The sequence below is a fragment of the Oncorhynchus masou genome, unplaced genomic scaffold (assembly GCF_036934945.1).
Source record: "Oncorhynchus masou masou isolate Uvic2021 unplaced genomic scaffold, UVic_Omas_1.1 unplaced_scaffold_1106, whole genome shotgun sequence".
NCBI classification, from domain to species: domain Eukaryota; kingdom Metazoa; phylum Chordata; class Actinopteri; order Salmoniformes; family Salmonidae; genus Oncorhynchus; species Oncorhynchus masou.
In genome coordinates, this window is record NW_027000784.1 from 62,055 (window position 1) to 83,526 (window position 21,472).

Below are 21,472 nucleotides of genomic sequence, written 5' to 3' on the forward strand. Positions count from 1 at the left end.
CGTTAGCCTGTCCTGCTCTATTTATACCTCTTCAACGTTAGCCTGTCCTGCTCTATTTATACCTCTTCAACGTTAGCCTGTCCTGCTCTATTTATACCTCTTCAACGTTAGCCTGTCCTGCTCTATTTATACCTCTTCAACGTTAGCCTGTCCTGCTCTATTTATACCTCTTCAACGTTAGCCTGTCCTGCTCTATTTTATACCTCTTCAACGTTAGCCTATCCTGCTCTATTTATACCTCTTCAACGTTAGCCTATCCTGCTCTATTTATACCTCTTCAACGTTAGCCTATCCTGCTCTAATACCTCTTCAACGTTAGCCTATCCTGCTCTATTTATACCTCTTCAACGTTAGCCTATCCTGCTCTATTTATACCTCTTCAACGTTAGCCTATCCTGCTCTATTTATACCTCTTCAACGTTAGCCCTATCCTGCTCTATTTATACCTCTTCAACGTTAGCCTGTCCTGCTCATTTGCACAAGGTGATGAAGCCGGTGAGAGACGTGCCATGAGGCTGATGAGGCGGCATCATGTAACATTTAGTATTATGGAATTATTTCCAGTCGTCAGAGACACATCAAGTAAATCTAATCACAATGTTTGATTACTTTACAAAATTCTATAATCATAACCCCATTCGTTGAAGCAAGTGGATAACTTGACTTTAATCGTAAAACTTTAATGACTTTAATATTTTTAAGACATTCAGGCTCAATCCAAATGTGTGTTTAAAATGGCCTTTGTCATTCTATTTGTACTAATTAGAAGTTTATATAAGGATGAATAACACTTATCGGAGGTTATAAGGCTTCACAACGTGCCCTGACATGTTGAGGCTCTGAAAGAACATGTCGTTCTAAAATAACATCTGACTCATTCTTTTAGCCCTTCTGGGAAGGAGAGAGGGAGCAGACTGGAAAAGATGCCAACGATACCAGAGAAGATCAAAAACCTTCTGCTGCTTCAAGGACAAATACACGTTTTTAGATGGATTTTGATGCACAGGGTACTACTATCAACAAAACAAAACCATTTAAAATGAATCTTCCACTATTCATTTTGTCCATCCATTAAACACATTTGTGAATGATTTCACTAATCCAAATCAAGGAGCCATATCTGACCGGTAAGACCTTTTTCTTTTTAGAAGTTGTGGTTTGACTTTCGTTAAACCAAGGAAAGTCGTGACGTTTCTCTCGGTCTCAATGACCATTAGTTCCATGTATCTTCTGTTGTTGATTCACTGATATCAGTTTATTCTCTGTTCTAACCAAAGGGACGAGGCATCATAAGGACAAGCATCATGGACTAGCATCATAAGGACAAGCATCATGGACTAGCATCATAAGCACTAGCATCATGGCACTATGATGATGAAGTGTGAACTGCCAGGACATGTCTCAGCATCCGACCAGACCAGGGGCAGAGTAGGAGTGCTGATCTAGGATCAGGTCCCCCATGTCCATGTTATCTTATTCATTGTGATCTAAAAAGGCAAAACAAATCCTAGATCAGCACTCCTACGCTTGATAAATGGCCCTAGAGCAGAGCTGGTTGACAGAATAACAGAACATAACACAAACACACTTTTGTCTCTGGCAGAGGGAGGCAATGATTTCACAGTCAGCAAGCAGCCATGTGAAGAGTCACAATGCCCCTGTCTCAATGAACGAGTGCCATGTCAAGGGATTGAACCATATTGGAGTGATGATACAGAAAACACTGTTGTATTCCTCTCAGGGGATAATGATGATGAATACACTTATAAAGCTAGACATACACAAACCTGTCTATTATATGAATTCAATGTGGTTGATTTCTTCTTCACACTGACTGTGTGACTTGAATGACGACCAATGTCATTTCCCCTCTGATGATTGTATCAATGATTAGGCAAAGAATGCATTGATGACTCAATCCAGCCAAATCAGGTCTTGGCTGAGCTCGTATATATAGTTCCCATGTTTCTTTCCACTATAAAACTATGAACATTCCCCACATGCAGTTAGTATATTTTCTTCTTGTAAAAACAGATTTTTCTTCTTCTTGTGATTGATTCGTCAACCTGGTTCATCTTCAGTGCTCGTGCCTTACTTTGGACACGCCACTAGGGGCGACAAAATTAACGTTCGTTTTCCTCGCTAACTTTTACAAGCAAGTTATTGGATTGTGAAAGTAACGTAAGTGAAGCCAATAATGTGCTCTAAATCTATTTCAAATCTGCTATGAGAGTTTAAATGGCAAACTAGTGTGTATAATAACTTTAACTGTGTGTTATTTTGACATGTAATTTGTACAACCACTTTATTTTATAGCTAAAGTTTGAATAGCATTAGCCACATGCTACAAGGCCTCTCATCCTCGTGTTTTCCTGATGGCGAAAACGGGAAACTACTAGTAAGGCGTTCACGTTGAATAGCTAGACGTCGACACATAGTAGCGAAGTTGTTGTGGTAGCTAGTAGTACAACGACTAAACATGTAGTGTAATGTTAACCTAGCAAGAGTGTCGTCAAAAAACCGTTTGTTTTTCTATCTGGTGGTGTCGTAGTTACCCATGTAAATACACATGAAGATGCCTCTAAAAAGTGCTGCCTGCTCAGCGACTTGCCAGTCAACGTCCGGACTATAGTAGTTACTCGTTCAACAGTTTTATTTTTGGCGTAACGTTAGTGGTTAAATCACACATGTATTGTAAATACCACACATTGAATATAGCTAGATATAGCTACATTTGACTGTAACGTTGATGTTATCAGATATACTAACTTGTCAATATTGCACACTGGTCTATTTTTACAGGCTTGCAGAGTCCCACAACTGGGTCGTGGGTCTTTCCAAGCTGTTTGTCTTCATTGTGTTTTGACAGATTGATAGGAAACTATCCCATTTGGTTTGGTAGAAATCAAAAGGATGAGGATTGAAGTGTAGGTAACGTTACTTTTCCGGAGGTCAGTTTCTTTCATGCGATTGAATAACATTGATGGATATCTGCAACAGAGAAACTAATCTCAACATGACCAAATGTTAGATCAGATAAAACATTGTAATCAGTGAGTCCAGATGTCAAACCCCTCTTAATCTCAGTGACAAATCGTTACTTTGGCGTTAATCCCATACTTTGTAATTTCATATCCACGGTGGTAACGTTAATATCCAGTGGCAACCAGCTTTCATGTCCAATATTTCACCTGTCAACTTGCATGGCTCTTCCTTTGTTTGGAAAAGCAATAGCTGAGGGAGTCAGTTAAGTCGAGACACCCTTCCTCCAACCCTGCCCATGTCAGTCAAACAGCTGATTATTACACAATGCAGGGCTGTAGTAAACTGGGACATGCCCGGGCATATCCAACTCTAGCGGCCAGCTCAGCACTAAGGGTGGAGGCGGATGCACAGACGCAGGGTGGCCGCTAGGTGTGCTCGTCATATGTTAAAACATGTTACGTGAGGTTAGTCATCTAGTTTCAACCATACGCCGGCTGCGCCCAATAGCATCCTAGCGTTAACAGCCGGAGCAGTGCTAGTCCTGACATGTCTCTGTGCCTATTTAAATCCGGGGGAGACGGGGAAGTGGTTCCTAATGCTACCAGCCGAGCTGAAGCACTTTATGTACAGAATATGAAGGGTGTATTATAGAGGGGGTGTATCAAGAACATCTCATTAGTACTTCTATTTATTTATTTAGGTAAACTTGTTTTTGTCTTCCAAAGCTTTACCTTGACATTGTATGTAATTGTATACTTTTATAAGGCGTTGCATGTTCACTTGGAAATGGAAATGTATTTTACCTCCTACTCTTCGACAGGTGAAAGACAGAATGGCAGAGAATTGTGAGAGAATGTCAGAATGGCATAGAAGTAGTTCCCAAATAAATACGTTGGACAACGAGAAACTTGTAAGTAATCAACTTAAATCTCTGTCTCTCTGTCACACTGTTTAAGTCAGTCATTTGTTTACAGTTACATAGAATGTAAAATAATGTTTTTTTTGTTTTATGTGCTATATTTTCACAGGTACGACCTAAAGAGAAACTGTGCGTGTTATTGCAGCAGGCAGGTGCAGACAAAGACGTTTTCACCATGAAAGAGGTAAGAAGTGACCTGACAGCTGGCTGTTTTGTTTCCTTATATCCTGCTGATATCGAACCACTAGTCTTTGGCTTAACTTTAGTTAATCAAGATATTGTTCCATGAAGCAGACAGAGGAAACCTTTTTAAGATCCTCAATAGACATTATCTCCCGGACTTTTCAGTTTCGGTAATTATTTTCTAGTCTCACATTTTTTTATTTTATTTTTTATTATTTTTTACATTTAAATATTTGATGTTTTGAATTTCCAATTGCAGTATATCTTAGGGTTTACTCCTAGAATAGTGGATATTAGTTTCTAAGGGGGGAAACTCACTCTTAATTTGTCGTTAGCAGCCAAACTACTGGTATATACATTGTGTAGGTGTTTCTGGATTATTCTCTGCATTGCTAGATTTACACGAGTTTCACTATTGATTGTCACTTTCATAAACTAAGCACTGCATACGGTAGATGCTGTCACATACTAGAATGGCTTTTGACTTGGTTCTATTGTTTTCCCATTGATATGCTGTTTTACCTACTGTAGTTGATTAAACTGATTGTAGTGTCTACTAAGCTAGAATACAAATGCACTGTCTTTTTAAGAGCTATGATTGGCTAGCAGACAGGCCACCTTGGTTTGAGGACACGTCACACAGCTTTGATGAGACGTGTCCGAGGGGGTCTGTCTGTGTGAGAGTCTGAGTCATAGAGAGAGACTGGTGATTATCTTAGTTAGAATGTTAGAATGTTCAGTTGCCTCTTGACTTCTACTCTGACTCACTGGGGTTCTAACGGACCTCTGGAATGTCTAACTAGTCTGGGATTCCGTGTTTGGCTCCTTCCTCTCGGTTGTTCATCAGGGAGACAGAGTTATCTCAGAGAGCGAGAGAGAGGGAGGTGCTCCTCTGATGCTTTAGTTTATAGAGTGTATGGGAGTGCAGAGCCTTTTACTGGTCCACATTGATTGCTGGAAAATGTGTTTACAGTCTGTGTTAACCGCTTTTATGATAAGGAACTGATGCCTTCGTGCCAGTGATCAGTCTATCACAATAGCCTCCTGTCAGCTAGAGAAGAATATCGGGTGGAGTCATATACTTCTACCCAGTGCAGTGATCAGTCTATCACTATAGCCTCCTGTCAGCTAGAGAAGAATATCGGGTGGAGTCATATACTTCTACCCAGTGCAGTGATCAGTCTATGACTATAGCCTCCTGTCAGCTAGAGAAGAATATCGGGTGGAGTCATATACTTCTACCCAGTGCAGTGATCAGTCTATCACTATAGCCTCCTGTCAGCTAGAGAAGAATATCGGGTGGAGTCATATACTTCTACCCAGTGCAGTGATCAGTCTATGACTATAGCCTCCTGTCAGCTAGAGAAGAATATCGGTGGAGTCATATACTTCTACCCAGTGCAGTGATCATGTGTCTTATCAGTTGCCTGTCTAATATTCTGGATCAGTATGGGATGAGGTGTATCAACTAGACTGAGACAGGACTGTCTGGATCAGTATATGGAGGGAGGGTATCAACTAGACTGAGACAGGACTGTCTGGATTAGTATATGGAGGGTATCAACTAGACTGAGACAGGACTGTCTGGATCAGTATATGGAGGGTATCAACTAGACTGAGACAGGACTGTCTGGATCAGTATATGGAGGGAGGGTATCAACTAGACTGAGACAGGACTGTCTGGATCAGTATATGGAGGGTATCAACTAGACTGAGACAGGACTGTCTGGATCAGTATATGGAGGAGGGTATCAACTAGACTGAGACAGGACAGTCTGGATCAGTATATGGAGGGAGGGTATCAACTAGACTGAGACAGGACTGTCTGGATCAGTATATGAAGGGTATCAACTAGACTGAGACAGGACTGTCTGGATCAGTATATGGAGGGTATCAACTAGACTGAGACAGGACAGTCTGGATCAGTATATGGAGGGAGGGTATCAACTAGACTGAGACAGGACTGTCTGGATCAGTATATGGAGGGTATCAACTAGACTGAGACAGGACTGTCTGGATCAGTATATGGAGGGTATCAACTAGACTGAGACAGGACTGTCTGGATCAGTATATGGAGGAGGTATCAACTAGACTGAGACAGGACTGTCTGGATCAGTATATGGAGGGAGGGTATCAACTAGACTGAGACAGGACTGTCTGGATCAGTATATGGAGGGAGGGTATCAACTAGACTGAGACAGGACTGTCTGGATCAGTATATGGAGGGAGGGTATCAACTAGACTGAGACAGGACAGTCTGGATCAGTATATGGAGGGAGGGTATCAACTAGACTGAGACAGGACTGTCTGGATCAGTATATGGAGGGTATCAACTAGACTGAGACAGGACAGTCTGGATCAGTATATGGAGGGAGGGTATCAACTAGACTGAGACAGGACTATTGTTGGTGCAGTCTTCTCCTGAGACATTCCCAGGCTTCTTCTCTTGACCCTGCCTGTACCCCCTGTTACTCTCTCCTTGACCCCCCTGCCTGTACCCCCTGTTACTCTCTCTCCTTGACCCCCTGCCTGTATTCCCTGTTACTCTCTCCTCTTGACCCCCCTGCCTGTACCCCTGTTACTCTCTCCTCTTGACCCCCCTGCCTGTATTCCCTGTTACTCTCTCCTCTTGACCCCCCTGCCTGTACCCCCTGTTACTCTCTCCTTGACCCCCATGCCTGTATTCCCTGTTACTCTCTCCTCTTGACCCCCCTGCCTGTACCCCCTGTTACTCTCTCCTTGACCCCCATGCCTGTACCCCCTGTTCCCTCTCTCCTTGACCCCCCTGCCTGTACCCCCTGTTACTCTCTCCTTGACCCCCCTGCCTGTATTCCCTGTTACTCTCTCCTCTTGACCCCCTGCCTGTACCCCCTGTTACTCTCTCCTCTTGACCCCCTGCCTGTATTCCCTGTTACTCTCTCCTCTTGACCCCCCTGCCTGTACCCCCTGTTACTCTCTCCTTGACCCCCCTGCCTGTACCCCCTGTTACTCTCTCTCCTTGACCCCCCTGCCTGTATTCCCTGTTACTCTCTCCTCTTGACCCCCCTGCCTGTACCCCCTGTTACTCTCTCCTCTTGACCCCCCTGCCTGTATTCCCTGTTACTCTCTCCTCTTGACCCCCCTGCCTGTACCCCCTGTTACTCTCTCCTTGACCCCCATGCCTGTATTCCCTGTTACTCTCTCCTCTTGACCCCCCTGCCTGTACCCCCTGTTACTCTCTCCTTGACCCCCATGCCTGTACCCCCTGTTACTCTCTCCTTGACCCCCCCTGCCTGTATTCCCTGTTACTCTCTCCTCTTGACCCCCCTGCCTGTACCCCCTGTTACTCTCTCCTTGACCCCCATGCCTGTATTCCCTGTTACTCTCTCCTCTTGACCCCCCTGCCTGTACCCCCTGTTACTCTCTCCTTGACCCCCCTGCCTGTATTCCCTGTTACTCTCTCCTCTTGACCCCCCTGCCTGTACCCCCTGTTACTCTCTCCTTGACCCCCCCCTGCCTGTATTCCCTGTTACTCTCTCCTCTTGACCCCCTGCCTGTACCCCCTGTTACTCTCTCCTTGACCCCTGCCTGTATTCCCTGTTACTCTCTCTCTCCTCTTGACCCCTGTCCTGTATCCCGTTTATCTCTCTCTCTCGTGTGTGTTACGCTGTGGTGTTGACCTCTGACCCCTGTGCTGTCTATGTGTCAGGTGATATTCTACCTGGGCCAGTACATCATGAAGAAACAGCTTTATGACATGAAGCAGCAACACATAGTGCACTGTGCTGACGACCCCCTGGGAGCTGTACTGGGAGTGGACAGCTTCTCTGTTAAAGAACCACGGTGAGGACACACACTGCACGGTGTGGACATCTTCTCCATCAAAAAGCCACCCGCACTCGCACAATAACACACACAGCTTGGGACGGACAATAAACCCCCAACACACACGCCCTGTTTGCTCGGCTAGCGTTGCTCTAATATAACATCCTGGGGGCTTCTAATGCAGCCCTTCTACACAGCCTCTAATGCAGCCCTTCTACACAGCCTCTAATGCAGCCCTTCTACACAGCCTCTAATGCAGCCCCTCTACACAGCCTCTAATGCAGCCCTTCTACACAGCCTCTAATGCAGCCCTTCTACACAGCCTCTAATGCAGCCCTTCTACACAGCCTCTAATGCAGCCCTTCTACACAGACTCTAATGCAGTCCCTCTACACAGACTCTAATGCAGTCCCTATACACAGTCTCTAATGCAGCCCTTCTACACAGCCTCTAATTCAGTCCCTCTACACAGACTCTAATGCAGTCCCTCTACACAGCCTCTAATACAGTCCCTATACACAGTCTCTAATGCAGCCCTTCCACACAGTCTCTAATGCAGCCCTTCTACACAGCCTCTAATGCATCCCCTCTACACAGCCTCTAATGCAGCCTCTCTACACAGCCTCTAATGCAGCCCTTCTACACAGCCTCTAATGCAGCCCCTCTACACAGCCTCTAATGCAGCCCTTCTACACAGTCTCTAATGCAGCCCTTCTACACAGCCTCTAATGCAGCCCTTCTACACAGCCTCTAATGCAGCCCCTCTACACAGCCTCTAATGCAGCCCTTCTACACAGCCTCTAATGCAGCCCTTCTACACAGCCTCTAATGCAGCTCCTCTGGTTCTCTAATACAGTTTGTCTGGTCCTCTAATACAGACTCTGGCCTCTAACACAGACTCTGTTCTCTAATACAGCTCCTCTAATACAGACTCTGTTCTCTAATACAGACTCTGTTCTCTAATACAGACTCTGTTCTCTAATACAGCTTCTCTAATACAGACTCTGGCCTCTAATACAGCTCCTCTAATACAGACTCTGTTCTCTAATACAGCTCCTCTAACACAGACTCTGTTCTCTAATACAGCTCCTCTAACACAGACTCTGTTCTCTAATACAGCTCCTATAACACAGACTCTGTTCTCTAATACAGACTCTGTTCTCTAACACAGACTCTGTTCTCTAATACAGCTCCCCTAACAGACTCTGTTCTCTAATACAGCTCCTCTAATACAGACTCTGTTCTCTAATACAGACTCTGTTCTCTAATACAGCTCCTCTAACACAGACTCTGTTCTCTAATACAGCTCCTCTAACACAGACTCTGTTCTCTAATACAGCTCCTCTAACAGACTGTTCTCTAATACAGCTCCTCTAACACATACTCTGTTCTCTAATACAGCTCCTCTAACACAGACTCTGTTCTCTAATACAGCTCCTCTAACACAGACTCTGTTCTCTAATACAGCTCCTCTAACACAGACTCTGTTCTCTAATACAGCTCCTCTAACACAGACTCTGTTCTCTAATACAGCTCCTCTAACAGACTCTGTTCTCTAATACAGACTCTGTTCTCTAATACAGCTTCTCTAATACAGACTCTGGCCTCTAATACAGCTCCTCTAATACAGACTCTGTTCTCTAATACATACTCTGTTCTCTAATACAGCTCCTCTAATACAGACTCTGTTCTCTAATACAGCTCCTCTAACACAGACTCTGGCCTCTAATACATCACCTCTAACAGACTCTGGCCTCTAATACAGCTCCTCTAACACAGACTCTGTTCTCTAATACAGCTCCTCTAATACAGACTCTGGCCTCCAATGCAGCTCCTCTAACACAGACTCTGGCCTCTAATACAGCTCCTCTAACACAGACTCTGTTCTCTAATACAGCTCCTCTAATACAGACTCTGGCCTCCAATGCAGCTCCTCTAACACAGACTCTGGCCTCTAATACAGCTCCTCTAACACAGACTCTGTTCTCTAATACAGCTCCTCTAATACAGACTCTGGCCTCTAATGCAGCTCCTCTAACACAGACTCTGTTCTCTAAATACAGCTCCTCTAATACAGACTCTGGCCTCCAATGCAGCTCCTCTAACACAGACTCTGGCCTCTAATACAGCTCCTCTAATACAGACTCTGGCCTCCAATGCAGCTCCTCCAACACAGACTCTGGCCTCTAATACAGCTCCTCTAATACAGACTCTGGCCTCCAATGCAGCTCCTCTAACACAGACTCTGGCCTCTAATACAGCTCCTCTAACACAGACTCTGTTCTCTAATACAGCTCCCCTGGCCTCTAATACAGCCACTGAATATGCTGTCACCTGTTGCATGTGTTGGCTCAGATGTGTACTGATGATTCAAAAATACGTTACTGATGAGCAGACTTCTGTTTGCTAAACAAATCAGAGATGTGTGATAGTGAAACTGTTTCACTATGCTCACGTTAGCCTTGTGTGTTTTTGTTCTTTCAGAGTTCTCTTCGCTATGATCACACAAAATCTCCTAGCAGTGAAAAATCAAGGTACTTTTAGCTTTTCTTTTGTCACTTCTATTATCCTGTAGTTTCTAGTTGATATACATCTCTCTTGAAAAAAAAACATTTGTACGCTAGGCAGTTCAATGTTGCGTTATGTATTGGGCTGATAAGACAAGTGAGGAAGTAGTCTATTCTGATTTTTAAAATGTAGATGTTTCATTTTTTTCCCATTAGAATCCCAATCTGTCTTCACGGAACCCAGGAGCCAGAGTGAACCGGATAGAGGGCCTAAGGTAAGAAGACCACACAGAAAGAGCGTCTATTCATTGTATTTCTATGGTAGACACATTAAACTAAATGAAGGGGGGGGTGGGCAAGAGCATGTGATTGGTTGAAACATTCCAGTTGGGAGGGGGGGCATTGCTATAATGTTGCCGTACTAGATGGCAGCTGTTTTACAAGCTAGAGCACTCAACTTTGCTATTTTGTAATTCTTTAGTCGTAATTATAAAAAATAATTACGCTGTCATTTATTACAACCGACAAGACCTTTTGAACATCAGTTCCGACTTCAACTCATCTGCCCTGGGCTCTTTCTGTAAATCCAACCCATCTGCCCTGGGCTCTTTCTGTAAATCCAACTCATCTGTCCTTGGCTCTTTCTGTAAATCCAACCCATCTGCCCTGGGCTCTTTCTGTAAATCCAACTCATCTGCCCTGGGCTCTTTCTGTAAATCCAACCCATCTGCCCTGGGCTCTTTCTGTAAATCCAACTCATCTGTCCTTGGCTCTTTCTGTAAATCCAACCCATCTGCCCTGGGCTCTTTCTGTAAATCCAACTCATCTGCCCTGGGCTCTTTCTGTAAATCCAACTCATCTGCCCTGGGCTCTTTCTGTAAATCCAACTCATCTGCCCTGGGCTCTTTCTGTAAATCCAACTCATCTGCCCTGGGCTCTTTCTGTAAATCCAACTCATCTGCCCTGGGCTCTTTCTGTAAATCCAACCCATCTGCCCTGGGCTCTTTCTGTAAATCCAACCCATCTGCCCTGGGCTCTTTCTGTAAATCCAACTCATCTGCCCTGGGCTCTTTCTGTAAATCCAACTCATCTGCCCTGGGCTCTTTCTGTAAATCCAACTCATCTGCCCTGGGCTCTTTCTGTAAATCCAACTCATCTGCCCTGGGCTCTTTCTGTAAATCCAACTCATCTGCCCTGGGCTCTTTCTGTAAATCCAACTCATCTGCCCTGGGCTCTTTCTGTAAATCCAACCCATCTGCCCTGGGCTCTTTCTGTAAATCCAACTCATCTGCCCTGGGCTCTTTCTGTAAATCCAACCCATCTGCCCTGGGCTCTTTCTGTAAATCCGACCCAATTTTACGGGCTGCCCCTTGAGAACTTTTGGTTTGGCTTTTGTAGCCACTAGTGTTTAACCAGGGCTGGGATCATGTGAATGTTGCATTGACTATACAGTGTGGCTGGTACTGTTTGGTACTTGTGAGATCTGTTTAGGACAGTTTGGTACTGTCTGGTACTTGTGAGATCTGTTTAGGACAGTTTGGTACTTGTGAGATCTGTTTAGGACAGTTTGGTACTGTCTGGTACTTGTGAGATCTGTTTAGGACAGTTTGGTACTTGTGAGATCTGTTTAGGACAGTTTGGTACTGTCTGGTACTTGTGAGATCTGTTTAGGACAGTTTAGTACTTGTGAGATCTGTTTAGGACAGTTTGATACTGTCTGGTACTTGTGAGATCTGTTTAGGACAGTTTGGTACTTGTGAGATCTGTTTAGGACAGTTTGGTACTTGTGAGATCTGTTTAGGACAGTTTGCGGTGGAACACGTGAAAATTGTATGTACTTTCAGAGTAGTTTGTCGAGCTCGTCATAGGTGGGCTGGTAGCTACTGGTCGCTGGCTATCGACCTGTTGGAGAGCACTGCCCTAGACCCACTCCAAACTGCACACCGCCCCAACCGATGTTCCCTTTGGGTTTTTTTTTTTTTATCACTGAGCAAATCTCAGGTCTGATGAGCACAAACTTGAACGTTGTGACAATCCTGTTCCTACTGGAGAACTTATTTGCATTGCTTTTAATCTTTTTAATGAATTTATCTTATTAACACATTGTTCTAGCTAGCTATTTGTGTAGGTAGCTATCAAGTAAATGCAATGACGCTTACTGTAAACATTGAGGCACGCACCCACTTTAAGTTACAGTTGTAACAGTGGCCTAGTAGGCTACTGTGTCTTGTTTGATCCTAATGTAGTCCTACCTGCGGGGCCTGCCATCAAAAACAATGGAGAAAATTCATCCCATTAATATGGAAATAGCTGTTATATCTTTCAGCGGACAGTAGCAGCCAATGTGTAGTGTTCAACGTAGACCTACATTTCATGAGACTTTTGAAGAGAAAAAAAAAAAACATTGACCTTTTTAACCTGTTTTATCCACTTGTCCTTCAGACAAATGAGGTGACTGAATATTGTGTTTGATGCAAGAAACCACTTGACAAAATAAAATGCATTATTATTCCCACACCATTACTACAGAGAATCAGATACATTATACTAACCTCTGCCTATTGGCTACTTAGCTTATTCAAACCTGTCTCAAAATACAATACTGCCCCTTTAAGACAAAAAAAAAAAGATTTTTACCTGACCGGCTTTTTCAAATATGTCTAGAAATGTACACGTTTTGTGCTCTTGTAGGAAGCAATCACTTCCCTATTGCTGACGACAAATGATCTATAACTGGGCTAATAACTCACTAACTAGAAAATAATATGAACAAATGTGCACAAGTCGATCTCGCTTTGATCTCAAAACAAGCGCATCTACTCACGACCGCTCATGCTGTAAACACAGTCCAGTGAATGGCACAGATCCATATATGGCAATGGTCTATTTGCATATAGGCCTACTGCAGCTCTGATTGGTTATGGCTCACCGGCCTGAGTCGTGCCTGTCAGTGCAACTAGAATCCTACTCATTCTGACCAATTTCTAATTTTCCACTTCTCTTTGGCCGTTGTAAATAAACAGATAGAAATGGCATTTATTTTTTTAAATATAGACTATTTAACAAAAGTAATTGCGAGCACTTTAAGATGTTGTTTTGATGGTATTTCATGGGAAAATATTTAGGCCGATGTGGAGTTTGCTTAAACGGACGTTTCTCATGTCTTTCAATTGTGTATTTCACCACTGCTTTCCCCTAGTTAAACCACGTGAGAGAGCAGCCAAAGGCTTCTGGAAACCTTGGATTACAACCCGTCTCAAAAATAGTTGTACAGCGGTGGGCCACCGTTACTAAATGGATATAGGGGGAAACACTTCTCCATCACCCTCCACTTTAAAGAGTTACAAACAGACTTGTAAATCAAATTTGATTGGTCATATACACGTGTCTAGCAGATGTTATTGGTCACATACACGTGGTTAACAGATGTTATTGGTCACATACACATGTCTAGCAGATGTTATTGGTCACATACACGTGGTTAACAGATGTTATTGGTCACATACACATGTCTAGCAGATGTTATTGGTCACATACACGTGGTTAACAGATGTTATTGGTCACATACACGTGGTTAACAGATGTTATTGGTCACGTACACGTGGTTAACAGATGTTATTGGTCACATACACGTGGTTAACAGATGTTATTGGTCACATACACGTGGTTAACAGATGTTATTGGTCACATACACGTGGTTAGCAGATGTTATTGGTCACATACACGTGTCTAGCAGATGTCATTGGTCACATACACGTGTCTAGCAGATGTTATTGGTCACATACACGTGTCTAGCAGATGTTATTGGTCACATACACGTGTCTAGCAGATGTTATTGGTCACATACACGTGGTTAACAGATGTTATTGGTCACGTACACGTGTCTAGCAGATGTTTTTGGTCACATACACGTGGTTAACAGATGTTATTGGTCACGTACACGTGTCTAGCAGATGTTATTGCGAGTGTAGCGAAAAATGCTTTGTGATCAAACTAATTGCCTAGCTCTGGGTCACAGACATAAACATACTCGACCTCAAGTTGAACCAACTGTAGTTTTGTTGCAGAGGGATGTTTATACTGGCACGTGTTCCAAAGACCGGTTGTTCCCCCTGTGATGTCGTTTTAAGTGGTAGCTGTGTCCGAGTGAGTTTTATCGACAGACCTCCTCAGTGTCCTGGTTCACTGGTTGATTTCTCTAACGGTTCCTTCTGGTTAATCTGTTGACAGGAGACAGACTCAGACTGTCATTCATCATCTACCTCAGAACGCAGGAGGAGAAGGAGGAGTAGTGACCCTGGTGAGTGTCTGTCTGCCTGCCTCTCTGCCTCCCCCTCTGTCTGTCTGTCTGCCCCTCTGTCTGTCTGTCTGCCTGCCCCTCTGCCTCCCCCTCTGTCTGTCTGCCTGTCTGCCCCTCTGTCTGTCTGCCTGCCTCTCTGCCTCCCCGTCTGTCTGCCTGCCTGTCTGCCCCTCTGTCTGTCTGTCTGCCTGCCTCTCTGCCTCCCCCTCTGTCTGTCTGCCTGTCTGCCCCTCTGTCTGTCTGCCTGCCTCTCTGCCTCCCCGTCTGTCTGCCTGCCTGTCTGCCCCTCTGTCTGTCTGTCTGTCTGTCTGCCTGCCTGCCTGCCTCTCTGCCTCCCCCTCTGTCTGTCTGTCTGTCTGTCTGTCTGTCTGCCTGCCTGCCCCTCTGTCTGTCTGTCTGTCTGCCTGCCCCTCTGTCTGTCTGTCTACCCCTCTGTCTGTCTGTCTGTCTGCCTGCCCCTCTGTCTGTCTGCCCCTCTGTCTGTCTGTCTGCCCCTCTGTCTGCCTGCCCGCCCCTCTGTCTGTCTGCCTGCCCCTCTGTCTGTTGTTGTAGTACTCCAGCAGTGTGTACATAAACCTACACCTACTAACTTACACCAGTCCTGCTCATCTGTCTCTCTGCCTGCCTGCCCCTCTGTCTGTCTGCCCCTCTGTCTGTCTGTCTGCCCCTCTGTCTGTCTGTCTGCCCCTCTGTCTGCCTGCCCGCCCCTCTGTCTGTCTGCCTGCCCCTCTGTCTGTTGTTGTAGTACTCCAGCAGTGTGTACATAAACCTACACCTACTAACTACACCAGTCCTGCTCATCTGTCTGTCTGCCTCTCTGTCTGTTGTTGTAGTACTCCAGCAGTGTGTACATAAACCTACACCTACTAACTTACACCAGTCCTGCTCATCTGTCTCTCTGTCTGCCTGTCTCTCTGTCTGTCTGCCTCTCTGTCTGTTGTTGTAGTACTCCAGCAGTGTGTACATAAACCTACACCTACTAACTACACCAGTCCTGCTCATCTGTCTCTCTGTCTGCCTGTCTGTCTGCCTGCCCCTCTGTCTGTCTGTCTGCCTGCCCCTCTGTCTGTTGTTGTAGTACTCCAGTAGTGTGTACATAAACCTACACCTACTAACTACACCAGTCCTGCTCATCTGTCTCTCTGTCTGTCTGCCTGCCTCTCTGTCTGTCTGCCTCTCTGTCTGTCTGTCTGTCTGTCTGCCTCTCTGTCTGTAGTTGTAGTACTCCAGCAGTGTGTACATAAACCTACACCAGTCCTGCTCATGTGGATCTGTGCTGTACCTTTTCTCCTGGATGAAAAACTGTCATGTCAGGCCTCATGGCTTCATGTGGATCTGTGCTGTACCTTTTCTCCTGGACTGTTGCCCAGTCAAGTCTGTTGGGGAAGCAAAGACCGAGTTCTGGAATGCATAGAACCATCAGTCCCTTCTAATGGGTCCGTAGGAACACTGGTCTGGAGGCTGTGGGTGTTTTTAGACGACTTCTGCTCACAACGAGTCTCTTCAGGCCCAAAAGCAGCCTGACGGCATCCACACCACAACGACGTGCCTGTTTCCCTGTTTCCTAACGGACCAGGGGAGAATCAACAACAGTCCTAGTCTGATGGATTGAAACGGACCATTTTTAAAGGACTGGGGTTTTATTGCTCTTAGCTACTGGTTGTACCTCAGGGCCCCAGTACACAACATACGGCTATAAACAAATCCTCCATGTCTTGTGAACATCACACATTCATTGTGGGGGGCAGGGTAGCCTAGTGGTTAGAGTGTTGGACTAGAAATCGGAAGGTTGCGAGTTCAAACCCCCGAGCTGACAAGGTACAAATCTGTCGTTCTGCCCCTGAACAGGCAGTTAACCCACTGTTCCTAGGCCGTCATTGAAAATAATAATTTGTTCTTAACTGACCTGCCTGGTTAAATAAAGGTAAAATAAAAAAAATAATTAAAATGTCATCAAGGGAGAAACCGCTTTGTTGAAGACGTGTCAGTATGTTTCAATATGTCAACGGAGTGATCGGATGCACAATATGCTTCTCTATTTTACCGTCAGAGAGGAGAAATGGCGTATTTGAAAGAAATTGTTAGACGTAAAACCACTGCTCAGACCCTCTCTGTTCTACTCCAGAGGGGACGTCGTCGACACAAGAGGAGGACGGGTGTGAGTCCAGGAAGAGACACAGGTCAGACAGCTTTTCTCTGACCTTTGATGACAGCATGTCCTGGTATGTGATTGGAGGCCTGAGACGAGACCGGAGGAGCAGCGAGTCTTCAGACTCACACAGTAACACTGTGAGTAGCCTCCTGTAACACTGTGAGTAGCCTCCTGTAACACTGTGAGGAGCCTCCTGTAACTCTGTGGGGGAGCCTCCTGTAACTCTGTGGGGGAGCCTCCTGTAACACTGTGAGTAGCCTCCTGTAACACTGTGAGGAGCCTCCTGTAACTCTGTGAGGAGCCTCCTGTAACTCTGTGGGGGAGCCTCCTGTAACACTGTGGGGGAGCCTCCTGTAACTCTGTGGGGGAGCCTCCTGTAACACTGTGGGGGAGCCTCCTGTAACACTGTGGGGAGCCTCCTGTAACACTGTGGGGGAGCCTCCTGTAACACTGTGGGGGAGCCTCCTGTAACACTGTGGGGGAGCCTCCTGTAACACTGTGGGGGAGCCTCCTGTAACACTGTGGGGGAGCCTCCTGTAACACTGTGGGGGAGCCTCCTGTAACACTGTGGGGGAGCCTCCTGTAACTCTGTGGGGGAGCCTCCTGTGACTCTGTGGGGGAGCCTCCTGTAACTCTGTGGGGGAGCCTCCTGTAACACTGTGGGGGAGCCTCCTGTAACACTGTGGGGGAGCCTCCTGTAACTCTGTGGGGGAGCCTCCTGTGACACTGAGTAGCCTCCTGTAACTCTGTGGGGGAGCCTCCTGTGACTCTGTGGGGGAGCCTCCTGTGACTCTGTGGGGGAGCCTCCTGTAACTCTGTGGGGGAGCCTCCTGTGACTCTGTGGGGGAGCCTCCTGTAACTCTGTGGGGGAGCCTCCTGTAACACTGTGAGGAGCCTCCTGTGACTCTGTGGGGGAGCCTCCTGTAACTCTGTGGGGGAGCCTCCTGTAACTCTGTGGGGAGCCTCCTGTGACTCTGTGGGGAGCCTCCTGTAACTCTGTGGGGGAGCCTCCTGTAACTCTGTGGGGGAGCCTCCTGTAACTCTGTGGGGGAGCCTCCTGTGACTTTGTGGGGAGCCTCCTGTAACACTGTGGGGGAGCCTCCTGTGACTCTGTGGGGGAGCCTCCTGTAACTCTGTGGGGGAGCCTCCTGTAACTCTGTGGGGGAGCCTCCTGTGACTCTGTGGGGGAGCCTCCTGTGACTCTGTGGGGGAGCCTCCTGTGACTCTGTGGGGGAGCCTCCTGTAACTCTGTGGGGAGCCTCCTGTAACTCTGTGGGGAGCCTCCTGTGACTCTGTGGGGGAGCCTCCTGTAACTCTGTGGGGGAGCCTCCTGTAACACTGTGAGGAGCCTCCTGTAACTCTGTGGGGGAGCCTCCTGTAACTCTGTGGGGGATCCTACTGCAGTACAACTATTTACCCTGTCAGACTGTAGTTTCACCAATCCTAAATAAAAGGAGGGTGAGATCCTAAACGAGAGAATACCTGCTGGGTTACCACATTATGCAGATGATAGAATGGGATTATTCATTCCTACACATTCAGACGAAATGTTTCACGTCTAGTGTGTGACATCGGTTTGTTCAGTACTTTAGATTCTGAGTAAAAAAAATGATGATTGTAGTTTGTAAATCTTATCGGCAGCTGTGTCCCAAGTCCCATGTTACTGAGCTCTCTCTCTCGTCTCTCTCAACAGGAAGTCGGTTCATTGGTCAGTGACGCATGTGACGATGTTCTGAGCCAGGATCTGGGCTCAGACTCTGATAACTTCAGCGTGGAGTTTGAGGTGGAGTCCATTGACTCGGATGCCTACAGCGATCCTGAAGAGGCTTCAGTGTCTGGAGAGGACGAGGTCTCGGCTCACTGTCTTTTCAACTGTCTCTGTGTGTGTGTGTGTGTGTGTTTCCGCTGCATTTATTTAGCTGTGGTGCACCACCACACCGACATAAAGCGGACCTTTTCGGTGGTTCTAAAATTATCACCGGGGGGGGGGCATGCTCCCGGACCCCCCGAGGAAACATTGGTGTGTGTGTGTGTCATTTCAAACAGCTCCCTCTAGTGTCCTGGGGTCAAACTGCAGCTGTTGACTCCCTGTGTGTCTGTCGTTCTCTCACAGGTGTATGAAGTCACCATCTTCGAGGAGGACTCGTTCGACGACGACACTGAGATCACGGAAGCAGTACGTTTCATATTACCCTTAATAAAACACGTCTAAATCAACACAAGTATACAACAGATCATTTCTCAGAATTCTGATTGGCCAACAAGCTGCTTAGCTGGGGGTTTTTTGTCACTCGCTACCAATGTTCTGGTTGGCTAGTGCCTGTGGTCTAATCTAGTGGTGGTGCCTGTGGTCTAATCTAGTGGTTTTGTCTAATCTAGCGGTGGTGTGGTCTAATCTAGCGGTGGTGTGGTCTAATCTAGCGGTGGTGTGGTCTAATCTAGCGGTGGTGTGGTCTAATCTAGCGGTGGTGTGGTCTAATCTAGCGGTGGTGTTGTCTAATCTAGCGGTGGTGTTGTCTAATCTAGCGGTGGTGTGGTCTAATCTAGCGGTGTTGTCTAATCTAGCGGTGGTGTGGTCTAATCTAGCAGTGTTGTTTAATCTAGCGGTGTTGCCTGTGGTCTAATCTAGCAGTGTTGTCTGTGGTCTAATCTAGCGGTTTTGTCTAATCTAGCGGTCTTGTCTATGGTCTAATCTAGTGGTGGTGTGGTCTAATCTAGTGGTGGTGTGGTCTAATCTAGTGGTGGTGTGGTCTAATCTAGTGGTGGTGTGGTCTAATCTAGTGGTGGTGGTGTGGTCTAATCTAGCGGTGGTGGTATGGTCTAATCTAGCGGTGGTGGTGTGGTCTAATCTAGCGGTGGTGGTGTGGTCTAATCTAGCGGTGGTGGTGTGGTCTAATCTAGCGGTTTTGCCTGTGGTCTAATTTAGCGGTGTTGCCTGTGGTCTAATCTAGCGGTGTTGCCTGTTGTCTAATCTAGCGGTGTTGCCTGTTGTCTAATCTAGCGGTGTTGCCTGTTGTCTAATCTAGTGGTGTTGCCTGTGGTCTAATCTAGTGGTGTTGCCTGTTGTCTAATCTAGTGGTGTTGCCTGTGGTCTATTCTAGCGGTGGTGGTATGGTCTAATCTAGCGGTGGTGGTGTGGTCTAATCTAGCGGTGGTGGTGTGGTCTAATCTAGCGGTTTTGCCTGTGGTCTAATTTAGCGGTGTTGCCTGTGGTCTAATCTAGCGGTGTTGCCTGTGGTCTAATCTAGCGGTGTTGCCTGTTGTCTAATCTAGTGGTGTTGCCTGTTGTCTAATCTAGTGGTGTTGCCTGTGGTCTAATCTAGCGGTGGTGCCTGTGGTCTAATCTAGTGGTGTTGCCTGTGGTCTAATCTAGCGGTGGTGCCTGTGGTCTAATCTAGTGTTGTGTGTTGTTTAATCTAGTGGTGCTGTGGTCTAATCTAGTGGTGCTGTGGTCTAATCTAGCGGTCTTGCCTGTGGTCTAATCTAGTGTTGTGTGTTGTTTAATCTAGTGGTGCTGTGGTCTAATCTAGTGGTGGTGCCTGTGGTCTAATCTAGTGTTGCGTGTTGTTTAATCTAGTGGTGCTGTGGTCTAATCTAGTGGTGTCATCTAGTGTTGTGTGTTGTTTAATCTAGTGGTGCTGTGGTCTAATCTAGTGTTGTGTGTTGTTTAATCTAGTGGCGCTGTGGTCTAATCTAGTGGTGTCATCTAGTGTTGTGTGTTGTTTAATCTAGTGGCGCTGTGGTCTAATCTAGTGGTGTCATCTAGTGTTGTGTGTTGTTTAATCTAGTGGTGCTGTGGTCTAATCTAGCGGTCTTGCCTGTGGTCCAATCTAGTGTTGTGTGTTGTTTAATCTAGTGGCGCTGTGGTCTAATCTAGTGTTGTTTAATCTAGTGGCGCTGTGGTCTAATCTAGTGGTGTCTTGTTTAATCTAGTGGCGCTGTGGTCTAATCTAGTGGTGTCATCTAGTGTTGTGTGTTGTTTAATCTAGTGGTGCTGTGGTCTAATCTAGTGGTGTCATCTAGTGTTGTGTGTTGTTTAATCTAGTGGTGCTGTGGTGTCATCTAGTGTTGTGTGTTGTTTAATCTAGTGGTGCTGTGGTCTAATCTAGTGGTGTCATCTAGTGTTGTGTGTTGTTTAATCTAGTGGTGCTGTGGTCTAATCTAGTGGTGTCATCTAGTGGTGTCATCTAGTGTTGTGTGTTGTTTAATCTAGTGGTGCTGTGGTCTAATCTAGTGGTGTCATCTAGTGTTGTGTGTTGTTTAATCTAGTGGCGCTGTGGTCTAATCTAGTGGTGTCATCTAGTGTTGTGTGTTGTTTAATCTAGTGGCGCTGTGGTCTAATCTAGTGGTGTCATCTAGTGTTGTGTGTTGTTTAATCTAGTGGCGCTGTGGTCTAATCTAGTGGTGTCATCTAGTGTTGTTTAATCTAGTGGCGCTGTGGTCTAATCTAGTGGTGTCATCTAGTGTTGTGTGTTTAATCTAGCGGCGCTGTGGTCTAATCTAGTGGTGTCATCTAGTGTTGTGTGTTGTTTAATCTAGTGGTGCTGTGGTCTAATCTAGTGGTGTCATCTAGTGTTGTGTGTTGTTTAATCTAGTGGCGCTGTGGTCTAATCTAGTGTTGT

At 46.0% G+C, this 21,472-nt stretch overlaps 1 protein-coding gene across 2 annotated transcripts in view; it reads left to right on the forward strand.

Annotated features, from left to right (window-relative positions):
- Nucleotides 1–1,519: 1,519 nt before the first annotated feature.
- The window catches only part of LOC135529147 (E3 ubiquitin-protein ligase Mdm2-like), a 28,236-nt gene continuing 8,283 nt past the window's right edge, over nucleotides 1,520–21,472 (forward strand). The window contains exons 1-10 of one of the 2 annotated variants that reach the window (XM_064958024.1): nucleotides 1,520–2,181; nucleotides 3,806–3,895; nucleotides 4,014–4,088; nucleotides 7,776–7,909; nucleotides 10,376–10,425; nucleotides 10,615–10,673; nucleotides 14,629–14,698; nucleotides 16,824–16,987; nucleotides 18,544–18,699; nucleotides 18,964–19,026. In XM_064958024.1, coding sequence (XP_064814096.1) covers nucleotides 3,818–3,895; nucleotides 4,014–4,088; nucleotides 7,776–7,909; nucleotides 10,376–10,425; nucleotides 10,615–10,673; nucleotides 14,629–14,698; nucleotides 16,824–16,987; nucleotides 18,544–18,699; nucleotides 18,964–19,026 — 849 coding nt within the window. In that variant the 5' untranslated portion in view covers nucleotides 1,520–2,181; nucleotides 3,806–3,817. Of the gene's footprint in view, nucleotides 2,182–2,245; nucleotides 3,686–3,805; nucleotides 3,896–4,013; nucleotides 4,089–7,775; nucleotides 7,910–10,375; nucleotides 10,426–10,614; nucleotides 10,674–14,628; nucleotides 14,699–16,823; nucleotides 16,988–18,543; nucleotides 18,700–18,963; nucleotides 19,027–21,472 lie in introns of those variants that run through there. The other variant, XM_064958023.1, reaches the window with a different exon arrangement.